Source organism: Narcine bancroftii, chromosome 6 (assembly GCF_036971445.1).
Source record: "Narcine bancroftii isolate sNarBan1 chromosome 6, sNarBan1.hap1, whole genome shotgun sequence".
Lineage (NCBI taxonomy): Eukaryota > Metazoa > Chordata > Chondrichthyes > Torpediniformes > Narcinidae > Narcine > Narcine bancroftii.
Window position 1 is genome coordinate 1,805,102 of NC_091474.1, and position 13,343 is coordinate 1,818,444.

At 38.2% G+C, this 13,343-nt stretch overlaps 1 protein-coding gene across 16 annotated transcripts in view; it reads left to right on the plus strand.

Annotated features, from left to right (window-relative positions):
- The window catches only part of ripor3 (RIPOR family member 3), a 186,002-nt gene that overhangs the window by 110,569 nt on the left and 62,090 nt on the right, over positions 1–13,343 (plus strand). For 15 of the 16 annotated variants that reach the window (XM_069883659.1, XM_069883644.1, XM_069883646.1 and 12 more), the window contains one exon: positions 7,503–7,629. In XM_069883659.1, coding sequence (XP_069739760.1) covers positions 7,529–7,629 — 101 coding nt within the window. In that variant the 5' untranslated portion in view covers positions 7,503–7,528. Of the gene's footprint in view, positions 1–7,502; positions 7,630–12,209; positions 12,335–13,343 lie in introns of those variants that run through there. The other variant, XM_069883658.1, reaches the window with a different exon arrangement.

Consider the following 13,343-nt stretch of genomic DNA (forward strand, 5'->3'; position numbering starts at 1 on the left):
TTCAGTGGTACACAGGGAATGGGGTTTAGCCCTGACTAAACTCAACATTGAATTCAGACCCCATGACATTCCCATAGTATTAAGACAAGCGTGAACAAGTATAATTGTTCCCTCAGCTGCTGAATCGATACTCTTCCATGTTAAAAAATACATGAAGACAAACAGTGGCATGAACTTTGCAGCAATGGGTGTCTTTAGATGTCCAGCGACATTAGTGAGTTGGTAGCATGAGGAGCTGTCTGATTCCTGAAGGAGAATGCTGGTGGCTTGGTTCTGCACCAGGTAGCAAGCAAACCAACATCCATGAAAAACCTCCTTGACCTCATCCTCACCTTATCAGTGGTTGCAGGTATATTTGTTCATGACATCATCGATAAGAGGGATACTGCACAGTCCTTGGGGCAACAAATATTTTCCTTTTATCATTTTGTGATTACAATGCAAACATGCTCAGTGGAATAACTTGCATCACAAAACAAACTGGTGGAGGAACTCTGTGGGCCATGAAACATCTGTGGAGGAAAAGAGTTCTGACGGTGTGAATGGGGGGGATGAGGCGGGAGCTGGCAAGGAATGGGTGGTTCCAGGTGAGGAGTAATTGATGGAGGCAGGTGGAAGAGGGAGGGCTGCTGATTGCGTCAGACGCTGGGAGATAAGTACAGGCAATAAAGAACTGCAGATTGTGCAATTTGTTAAGACAGGAAGGTGATAAGAGGAACCAGATGAGCAAAGGATGGTGGGTAGATGGGGACAATAAGGGGAGGGAATAAGGGAACTATTGGGAGAAGTACTGATAGATATGGGCAGTGAAAGAAACTGAATGATAGAGCTTTTGGTGGTGGAACACAGCCACATCTTACCCTTCCCACCCAATTCTACTTTATACAGTTTACAGCTCTCTGTAATTCATTGTTTTGCTCATCTCTCCCTGTCCCCAGGCACAATCACAGGAGGAGCAACACTTGTCCTGATTTTCCTCCTTCATCTCCATCAAGGAACCTAAGCAGTCCTCCAGGCAGAATTTCACATCCATTCTCTCCAACCTTGTCTATTTGGCGCTCTCAATGTGGCCTCCCTAATTTCTCAAGACCAAGTGCACATTAGATGACCGCTTTGGCAAACACTTATGCTCTATCCACAATAGCTATCTCGTGCTTTTGATTGCAAGCCATTTCAACTCCCTCCCTATTTTCTAAATAACCTAGCCCTCCTCCACTACTTGGGTGAGGTCAAATGCAAACAAGAGGAACTGTACCTCATATTTTGCCTGGGTAGTCTATTACCCAACACCATGAGCATTGAATTCTCCAATCTCTGTAAATCACTCCCCCTCCATTCCTTGTCTCCCCTTCTCCAGGTCTCTCTCACACATCTTTCTTTCCAAACTATCTTCTGACCCTTCCTAGTTTCTTTTCGCTCCTCCATCTGCCCATCATTCACAAACCTCTCCCACTAGTTCCCACATCTCCTCCCTCCATTTAACCATGCCTCTGTTGCTACCTGCACCCTTCGCATTCCCCATCTAGCTCCATATGCCAACAAACTTTTCCTCACCTGGATCTGTCTATCGCTGACTTACTTCTACCTCACCCTTTTTTCTTTGCCTTTAAATCTTTGTCTTGATTCAGGGTCTCACCCAAAAACATTTTTAAAAGACCTGAGTTGTGTGTGTGGGGAAAAAAATATATATTATTTAATCTCCTGAAACTTTAGATCAGTCCAGAATTTGAAGATTTGTACCTTCTTGAGAGTGGTACCATTCCTTCAAATACAGCTTCATGAGATGAGTTGGCTGAGATCAAGAAGTCATATCATGGGGTTTTGGAGGGGAACCTGCATTCCACCACTCCAGGAGAATGAATTTCTCATTCAAAAAAGTGTGGAATCTTCAATGCCATGAGCAATCTGGCACTCTAACAACTATTTTGTATTTCTATAATTTCTTTCATTGAATATTTATGTATGTCCTGCTTTCGATCTCTTATTCATTCTGAACAATCTTATTGCTCATGACATTATTTTGATTCATTCGTCTAGTCATATAGCACATTGGTGGTACATGATTTTGTGACTTACTTGAGTTGTATCAAAAACTGTAAGGAATGAATGATCTTGCTTCATTAATTCCAGTCCCAAACCATTATTTATTTATTATTTATTTACTTAAATTCCTTGAGTTAGAAATTTCTCAGTGTATAATGTGTGGTTCGTGAGAATCAGAATTTTATTATCATGAAATGTGACAAAATTTGCTCTTTGACAGCAGTATAACAGTGCAAATATTGCTACAAAAATTACATTTAAAAAATAAATAAATTCATGCAAAAACAAGAGAAAGCGAGGTCAGAAATCTGATGGCAGAAGGGAAGAAGCTGTTCATCTTCAGGCTCCTGTATCTTTTCCCTGATGATAGCATTGTGAAGAGGCCTGGGTAGTGAGGATGCTTGAGATTGAGGCAGCTTTCTTAAGACACTGCCTCTTCTAGCTGATCATTTATGATGTGGTTAGCACAACATGATTACAGCACCAGCCACCTGGGATCAAATTAGGTGCTGTCTGTAAAGAGTTTCTTTGTTATTGCTGTGACTTGCATGGGTTTCCTCCCACATTCCAAAGTCATATGGGGTTAGTAGGTTGATAGGTTGCATGGGTGTATTTTGGTGATGCAGACTCATGGGCCGAAAGAGGCCTGTTACTGTGCTGGACCTCTAAGTTAAAAAATAGAACAAAATCTTTGATGCTGAATGTTTTGGGTGCCAAATTTTCTTATTGCCATAATGGATCAATTTATTAACACACACAGGATGCAATGCAACCTACGTTTAGCATAACAAATTCTGACCCTTTTGCATATTGACAACAGGATTCTTTCTTTCAAAGTGTGGAGTCACATTTGTAGCTAATTTACTCTTGACAGTTGTTAGAATATTGTGCTGTTGGAGGTGGGGATGCAGGCTAGGATCATGAGAGTGAAACCCTTCATGGTTGAAAAATAGGGTTAGCTTCAAAGAATGAAGCTGCATCTTCACTGGCAATCTCCCTAGACACAGCATGTAGCAGTATCAGGTCTTCTAGCATGTTTTTGAAGCTATGATCAACGTCATCTGTAAATTATGGCAGAAAAAATTGGAAAAGTGATATCTATTAGATAAAGATCACTGATCATACTCAGCAAATTCCATATATATATGTATCAGACAAAAAAGGTATCATTAACACAGGACAGAGAACATAGAACAGAACAGAACAGCACATGAACAGGCCTTTAGGCCCATGTCTGTATTGAACACAAATCAAACAAAAAATACTGATGGCACTTGATACCTATCTCGCTATCTCATGCGTATTCAAGTGCCCAATTATTGCTTTTGTAGACAGGGCAAAACTGCAATTTCCCACATTGGTGGGTAGATGTCATAATGTGTGGCTACCTCTGGAGTGCAAATGATCATGTAGTATAGCAAGGGCGCTTTCTGATCTTATAACTTTTGCTGTATTTAATACATGCTCTCAGGCCTTCCTTGATAACATATGGAGTGAATCAAATTGCTAAAATCTGAGATCTTTGGAAGGAGCCAGAATGGTTTCTTTTTTCACTCTGCACTTCCAGATAAATATAATGATAAATGAGTCTGCCTTGTCTTTGGCACTAAATGTTGGATCCTGCCATTGTTATGGATGAAGATGTTCTTGAAACTTCCTCCTTCCATTAACTGTTTAATAGTATGTTTTCTTTCGCCACTTGAGGTGACAGTTCAGCAGAGATTTGATCTCACTTATTGGTTATGGAATAATATATCACTGCCAACTGAATTTGTTGTTCAACACATAGGTTGCAGCTTCAGTAGGTTGATGCCTGACGTGGCCGCTACACTCCTCATTGACCCAGAGATGATTGTAGGCTTTATGAAAAATTAGGGATATTCCAAGTGGTTACACATTGTAGTGGGATATAATTTCTGCTGATACTAAAGACCCACTGTCTTAAAGAAGATCTATTTTGAACTGACAGGTTTGTAACAAGTGTAGGAGACATGGAGATGCTGGAATCTGAGCAAAAAAAAACCAAATTGCTGGAAGAATTCAGTTGGTTTGTTTTATTGTAAGTAAAAGGACTACCTGAAGAATCATTGGGCCCAGTTTTTTAAATATAAATAATTATTAATCATCTTGTATGAAACCAAATGCTTCCTGACCTGCTGAATATTTCTAGCATTTTCTGTCCTTACATCAGACTTTGAACATTGCAATTATTTTGATTTTCACTGTTTGTGTTTGTTGGCCTATATTTTGTGATGTAGTACTGAGCTGCATCTGTCACGTCTATTTAGAAAACTAATATCAGGTAATTACACTTTACCACTTAGGAAAGAGTGTGGCCATATGTTGGGTTCTTGTTTTGCTAGTGGAAATTATGCTCCTTATCCTGCTCCAGTCTTTCTATTCCTTTCACTTCTGTTGACTCTGAAGTTTGTGTTGGCTTTAGTGTTTGTTATGCCTTTAAGCATGTGGCTAGGACTGACAAGAAAGAACAATAGATCTCTTATGGATCCTTAAAGCAGCAGTAGAAAGGAGATTTGCTGAACTTCAAGGAATGGAATAATAGGTAGATGGAAAATATTCTAATACAGTAAAACCCCTATTACCCAGAATTCAACCCACTGGCACCCTCAAGCAACCAGCAAAAAAATTGTGGAAAGTAAATGTTTAAAATTGGCATGCCTTTCCATTAGTTCACAACTATGCAACACAATCTCAAACACTTATTCACTTATCCAGCATCTACCAATCCCCATAGGTGCCGGATACCCGGGTTTACTGTATTTTTTTTCATGATTATCAGAATTAATTTTCATGAACAAGTAACAAAATTTATTGTTTTGTGGCAGCATCACAGTGTGTCAACATTCACATAAACCACCTTACAGCAATAAATAAAAATAGTGCATGAAAAGGCAAAGTCAGGAATCTGACGGCAGCAGGGAAGAAGCTGTCCTTGTGCCGCTGGGTGCTCGTCATTAGGCTCCTGCCCTTTCTCCTGATGGTAGCAAAGTGAAGAGGGCATAACCTGGGTTGTGGGGATCCTTGAGGATAGAGGCTGCTTTTTAAGACACTGCCTCATGTACATGTCCTCAATGGAGTGAAGTCTGGAGCCCATGAGTTAACAACCCTCTAGAGTTTATTCTTGTCCTGAGTGTTGGCACCTCAGTATCAGACAGTGATGCGACCAGCCAGGACGCTCTCCACAGTACACCTGTCTTCAGTGAAATACTGAATCTCCTCAGGCACCTCACAAAGTATAGCTGCTGGCGAGCTTTCTTTGTGATTGCATTGATATGGAGGCTTCAGGACAGATCCTTGGTGATGTTGATATCCAGGAATTTGAAGTTCTTAATCCTCTCCACTACTGAGCCATCATTGAGGACTGGGTCATGTTCTCCTGACTTACTCCTGAATTCCACAATAATCTCCTTGGTTTTGCTAACGTTGAGTTCAAGGTTGTTGGCGTTATTTGCAAGATGTGATTTCTTCCCTTTTGTAAATTTTTATTTTCATTAGTGAAGTGTGGCATTTATGTTTTTGATATTTATACATACTTTGCCCATGAACGCAGCCATTAAAGGGAAAACAACCAATTCAGCATACATTAAACAGCACTGACATATTGAACTTGTGCCAGGTAACATCTGTCAGTTGTAAAGATGGATGCCATCTTTTTTTTTCCTGGTTGTGGTTGTTTGCAATTATTTTTGATCAAGTCTATCAAGTGACGATATATTAAAGATGAATATAGGTCTACAACTGGAATGAAGACATAATGGAGTATCTTAAGGAGATGAATGCCAAGCAATTCATCTGTGCTTTTGTTGCCACTTTTACTTAGTAGCTGTAGGCTCAATTAATTACTATTTTGTATGTATGCTAGACGATTGAAATTTAGACGTTTTCAAGCCAAAGTATTGGCTTGATTGAAACATCATCCAATCTAATAACCACCCAATCAGACTTTACTTTAACACTGGCAAAGTGATAGGATCTTTCATCAACAATGCGCATGAATGGCACTTACTCACTCATTACTTGTTACTGAGGTACAGGTCAGGTTTCACCAGGACCCCTCTGCTTCAGATCTCTTCATAGTCATGGCTGAAACCTGGATAAAAGACCTACATTCCAGAGATGGAGTGAGTGTGACTGCACTTGGCATTTGATCATGTGGCAACAAGGAGCCTTCGTAAAACTAAAGTCAACAGGCATCAAAAAACAAGCATTGCAGTATTTGGTGCTCTATTTGCACAAAGGAAGACATTTGTAGTTGTTGGAAGTCAATCATCACAGCCCTAGCACTTCACTGAAGGAATTCCATGGCTGTGACCTTATCCCAACCATCTTCATCTATTTCATCAATGACCTTCCTTCAGCCATAATGTCAGAAATTGGGGACATTTACTGATAGCAATACAATGGTTTATTCTATTTGCAACTCTTCAGCAAGTGAAGCAGCCCATATCTGCTTGCAGCAAGACCCAGATAACATTCCATTATGGGCAAGTGTATAGCAAATAACATGCATGTCACAAAAATACAAGGGATTGACCATCTCCAAAAAGAGAATTTCTAACCATAAATTGAAAGACATTCAATGGCATTACCTTGCCAAGATCCCACCATCAACATCGAAGAGACTTACCATTGATTATAAACTTAGTTGGACCATGGCTGCAAGAGCAGGTCAGAGGCAAAGTATTCTGCTATCAACATCCCAAGCCTTTTCCATCATCTAGAAGGCCCATGTCACGATTAGAGTGGAAAGCTCTTAAGGAACATCACTAAAATGGCCCAGTTGATTGGCACTTCACCCAAGCACTCATTCCTTCTGACACAAGCACCTTGTGTCTGCAGTATTATCATCCACAAAATGCACTGAAATTATTTGCCTAGGGTATCCTGATCACACCTTTCAAACTCAAAACCTCTACCATCAAGAAAGATGAGCAACAGGTGCTTGAGAACGCAGCCATCTGCAGGGTTTCCTGTAGGTGCACATCTTCCTAACTTTTGTTGTTTCCCCAAAGGAAAAAAATATTTTTTGGAAATAACAATTTCCTGTTCAGATATTGCAGTTTATTGGCGCATACTTAATATATGGAATTTTTCAATATTTCTTCATTCAGACTCCCCGTAGAATGGAAATCAATGATGGTTCAATAGTGATATTGCACGTATCATTTCAGTGTTAGGTTCATCATATGTTTGAATCTTTACAAGTTTCTACATTCAGTGATTTTTTTTTTTAGTTGTCAATTAAAATATTTTTATGAATGCTAAGATTCACTTATCTAATTTTGGAAGAAGCAGAAATATCTTAAAATATATATTTTTTTACTGAACTTCCTTTAAATCGCTATTTCAAAGATTTCTTCCCTTGGTCTATAGGCCAGGGAATAGATTTGGTTTTTGTGATGTCTCGTATTTGATACATTTTCCTTGCTTTTCAACAGGAATTACACTGAAGTTACCAGGGACAATGTCTGTGAAACTGCACTTTTCCTCTCCTGCCGATTCTAGTGGGCTTAATCGCAGTCGATCGTTTACTGGCTTGGGTTCAATGTCAGGCAGAAGATCCCAGTAAGTATGAGTGAGATAGCACAGTTAATAAGCATATTGAGCTTGAAAATATATTACATTAAGTGGCACTACAGAATTATACCAAAATGGTACAAACCAAGTTTGTATTTAATTATGTATTGCTGCCTGTACTGAGACAGAGAAGAACTTTGTTTTGAGTGCTATTCAGTCAAGTCCACCTGTCTTTCAATACAAAAGATAGTACAATTTAAAAAAAACAAAAGTGTAGAATGTAGAGCTACAGGGAATAAGTCCGACTAAAACCAGGGAAAGTGTAACATCATAAGAGGTCCATAAATACTCTGGTAACAACAGGGAAGAAACTGTCCTTGAATCTGTGGATCCTATTTTCAGACTTGTTTATCTTGCGCTTGACGAAGGGAAGGGGGTGGAGATATCAGATTAGACATGAGATTTATGGGGTACAAAGCCCAAGATGTTATGCATTTGAACTGGCCTTGCAGTATTAAGCATAATTAGAGCTCCTTTGTCCATTATTTCCCTCAATTCCAGAGAGTGTAGCCTGTGATGGGAGTTGGTTGGACGAGGAGAGTTGCTGAACAGATGACTGCATATGAGCTTCCAGTTAAATGAGAAAGAAGATCAGAGAATCAATCAGGTTAGGGTGATTGGGGGCCAAGGTAAATTAAAGTGGGCTAACAGCAAGATTGTAAAGCTTAACAGCTTGGTTCAGTTGGGGAAATGACTGGCAGGAAGTGAGGGCATCAGTATGAAAGGGCAAGCTGTTGGGGTGCAGAAGAGTGCTTATTGACAATGAGACCAATGAAGAATATACCTGATAGAAGATAAATAAATCAATTCCCCACGTAATCAAGTAAGGTTGGCTTCTTCTAAGTAAGACCACGGGATGTGGGCTATTCTCAGGCCTTATGCATGTGGAAGATTTTTGTGTGTGTCATCTTTAAATGGGCTTATGTACTATTTAATTAGACTGCACATGCCTGGTGAACTCCGTGCATGATGGATGATGAAGTAAAATCCAGAAGTGCATCACCATTTGGGTTTGGCATGACTTTGGCTTGGCTTCGCGGATGAAGATTTATGGAGGGGTAATGTCTACGTCAGCTGCAGGCTCGTTTGTGGCTGACAAGTCCGATGCGGGACAGGCAGGCACGGTTGCAGCAGTTGCAAGGGAAAATTGGTGGGTTGGGGTTAGATGTTGGGTTTTTCCTCCTTTATCTTTTGTCAGTAAAGTTTGGCATAAAGTTTTAATAAAGGTGCAATAAACTTTGCAGCCGTAGAGAAGCCAAATACTGCAGATGCTGGAAATCTGGAATAAAAACAGAAAATAACACGATGCATTGAATGCTGTTCGGTGTATGGAATTCAGTGCAAAGGTTTAGGCTGTTTTTTATGGAGAGGACTTTGGAGCTAGTCTGTCAGAATATCACAATAAATCTACATTGGCCAGCACACTTTTGCAACTTTAAGAGAGATTTTTCAAGACAATGTTGTATTCCTGGATTATGGGAGATTAAGGGATGATTTAAGTATTTGCAAGTGATTTTTTAAAATATAATTATTTGGTTAATTTTTTAATCATTTTTGAATGCTTCTAAATGCCAAGGATGTTCCCATACATTCAAAACTTCTTGAAGATTTTGACAGTCATCAAAATCTGAGGCATGGCTGTGAGAAATTCTTTTCTCTGTGTATGGGCTTGTTTTGTACTTGCCACATGAAGAGATGTATGTGCTTTGCTTTGCCAATGAAGATCAGATGCTTTCTGACAAGATGCTTTTAATGGGGATCGGAATAAAATAAGAGCAGGCTTAGCAAACAGAGGCAAGCATGAGGGGCTTGTCAGTGCCAAGAAATTCTAGCCTGACATTCTTGTTTAAAACAGTGAAGATTGTTATCAAAATAAAACTTTTTAAAATTGTTCTTATACTATAAAATGTAATCCAAACTAATGGAACACATTGATCACAGAACAATAAATGTAATGGGTCTCTGTTAGATGTAGCACTGACTAGTCACAAAATCCAGTCTATGTTTAAAATTTGACTATTTAATTGCTGAGGACGTACAATTCCCACTTCAGTGTCTGCTTATGGTGATGCCAACTCCTGAAGAAACAACAGAAAGGAATAAACTGATTTTAATTTTCTATACCCATTAACTTGAATTCTCTGATTAAAAAAATGTGCTTTCTCATAGATTTAAAAAAAAACTAAATCTTACCTTCCACAGCTTTGGATTTTCCACTGAATATGATGGAAATTTCACTGCATACTATTTCAGAAACACGCAATACATTCATGGGATTATAGACACACCAAGCCATGCCCTTTGTATCAATTCGTCAGTTCCCAGTATGCCTGCTGTAAATCACATCACAGACAAGATTTCAAATACACATCATTTAGATTCCTTGGGGACTTGATCTGATATTAAACTAAATCTAAGCTAGTGTCACAATTAAAGGAAATAACACCTAAGTTTAACCTTGGACAATTCAGAGCAACTGAATGGAATGGCTGACAAAGAAGTCATTAAAGTTTACTTTGCTACTCTTACAGATTTCAGCTGGTGAGGAATTTGTTCTCTGGCATCAAAATAATTAACAATAGTAATGTTTCAATCAAGTCGATATTTTATGAATTGTATAGATTTCATTATAATCTCAATATCAAAATACCTGCAGGTTACATGGAAGATAGACCAGTAGAGACAGAACAGACCCTTCGGCCCATCGTGACTGAGCTGAACACATTGCCAAATTAAATTGTGTCGGCACAGTTAACGTAACGGTTAGCACAACACTGTTACATCGCCAGTGACCCAGCCTGGGTTTTGAATGCAGCACTGTCTGTAAGGAGTGTTGGTGTATTTGTGCAACACAGGCCTCATGAACTGAAAGGGGCTGTTTCTGTGCTGTCTGCCCAAATTAAAAATTTAAATTAAGACTCTTCTTCCTGTACATTATTAATACTCCTCCATTTTTTGCATTTTCATGTGTCCATCTCAAAGCCTCTTAAACACTACTATATTTGCTCTGTGACATGACAAAATATTTGTGTGATGAATATTTAATTGATTATTTCATTTCACATGAAATATACATCTGTATTATAAAAGGCCATCATCTAGAACAAAAAGGATAAGATTACACTCATTTTATTGTTTCATCTTATTTTGAATTGTAACTTTTATAATGTTGGAGCTATGGCATATTCACGTCACCTTTACGGGTTGATATTAACTCCCAATCTAGCGATACTTCAAATTCAATATTCTCAACAGCAAATATATGGTATTACCACTCCTTATTGCCAAGAAAATATTGTTCCTTTTGCAGATTAATTAGGAATGGCGAAGTGTAACTGAAAGTGGTTTATCTAAATGAAAAATATATAGACCATGCATCATAAAACCCTTTATAAATAAACACATTTTCTATGGCAAGTATAATATTTCATATTTATATGACACAGCCCAACAGTGCAATCCCATGAATGCCATTTCCTCACTTATTTCACTGTAAGCTCTTCTCTCGCATTTGCCTATTAACCCATCAGCCATCTACACTAAGATTAATTTACTGTTGCCATTTAACTAACAACCAAGCATGCCTTTGAATGGGAGTAGAAATTAAAGCATTCAAGGGAAACTCACCCAATCACTGAGAGAGCATGCAAGCTCCACACAGATAATCCTGGAGATTGGAATCAAATCCAAATCACTTGAGGTGTGAGACCCTACACTATTTGCAGTGTCACTAACTCTCCTATGCATCATGAGCCTAGAAATTGAAGAATAGGATGCTTGAATTTTATGAGCTATGGAATTAATTTGAACATAAAATCATCTGTAAATAAAAAAAGAAAACACTCCTGTGCTCCTCTGATTCAGAATTGGACATTGATTGTGGTTATTTGTGCCCTGACAAATCTCCACAAAAGTCATGCTAATGCCATGCCCTACATATTTGGTTTGGCTTCTGAGAATAAGTACGTATTGAAGATTATAATGGAAGGACAGATCTTGACGTGATGATGAAGGGTCATCTAAATAAAAAGGCTCATCTCATCTGAAACATCACCAGGAAATGAACACAAAAAGTCAATTGATGAATTTAAAGTGACATGTTCAAAGTAAGGCCATCCTCTTTGTTTGGACGTGCTTAGCTACATCTGTTGCCACAATTCCTAATCTATTGTCTGAAATCAGGATGCATCTGCTCCATCTCCCATCTGCTACTTCTGATTCAGGCAAGCCATTTGAACCACACCACTTGAGATTTCATTTGCAATTGAGAACTGGCACTTTCAATTCTCCAGTCAGAAAACTTCACACTTCTCAACCAATTCTTCAAGCATAACCCTACTGAAAGATGGAGAATTGTGCCACTGGTGGACAAGTCCTTGCACATTCTACTGTTAAGAAACTAATTCCTCATGGCCCTGTTACCAAAAATAGCCAAGGTCTACTCCACAGTGCCTTGTTACCATATATAACAACATATATTTCAGTTTCTGGACTCTGGTTTTTATATTCAGCAAGTGGAGAGATGCAGCTCTGTGAGCCGTTAACATGGTTTTTATTACGTTTTTCAGCTCCCTCTTCCATAATGCAATGTAATCAACGTATCTCGTATAAATTTAAATGGATGTTGGCAAGCGATTGAAACATTCATGTGGGAGAATGCTAGAAAAAAAATGTTGGAACACTGGAGTGGAGTGTAAGAGCCAAATGACATTCAGTTTATAAAACGGTTTGGATTTTGTAAAAAAAAAGTTTGTTTACTTTTACTTGGTTTTTAAAAAAAATTCCTGAATTCTTCCAGTTTATTATTATATATGATATTCTCTACAGATCCACAGATTTTAATTTTAAACAGAAATATAGCAGCAGAACATGAGATTTATGAGGCATTTTTGACAATTTTAAAAGAAATCATAAAATCGTTGGGAATTTTTGGATCTGGTGCTGTCTTTAAAGAAATGAATCATGAGTTTGAAATGTAACCATTTGGGTTCTACGTTTCCTTCACTGTGTTCAAAGTATGCATATGGTTCCAATCGGATATCAAGTTTGCAGAGTAGATTCTGTGAAATGTCATCTGTGAAAAATGATAAACATGAGAGGAATTCAGGGCATCAAAAACATACTTGCATAACATTCAATTCTAATATTTATATATTTAAAAAAACTTGGTTCATTATGTTGTGGATTCAATCTGAGTTTCCCACGCCAGAATAAGATGAAGACAGCCAGGAAAGAAAAGGGAAATTGCAAAACAGAAACAAAAACAATGATTAACAATATGCAACATAATGATTTAAATTTGATTAACGGGGCTAGATGCCATCATCTAAAGCAATATTAAAGAGAGATTAGTTTAATGGTTATTAGATTACTGCTTAGATAAATAAACAATCAAGATCACTTTGGAGTATTTAAAGAAAGTGTATGTGGTCAGTAAATTCTATGAGGTGAATGTAATAAGTTTGAAGCTTCTTTTGAGCTATTCGGCAGATACAATAATTAGTGCCTGTCGAAATGGCATTAAAATTTGTTCTAAACTTGCGATTCATTGTTGAAAAAGTCAATGCTGGTGCTTCATCTAAAACCTAAATAGTACGAGTCAAATAAATTTCAAAGATGGGATTTATTTTGTAAATCAGCAGTAAAATTATGCCATTTTCCCTGATAAAGAAATCAACCATGCTTGGCTTATCCAATTTAGG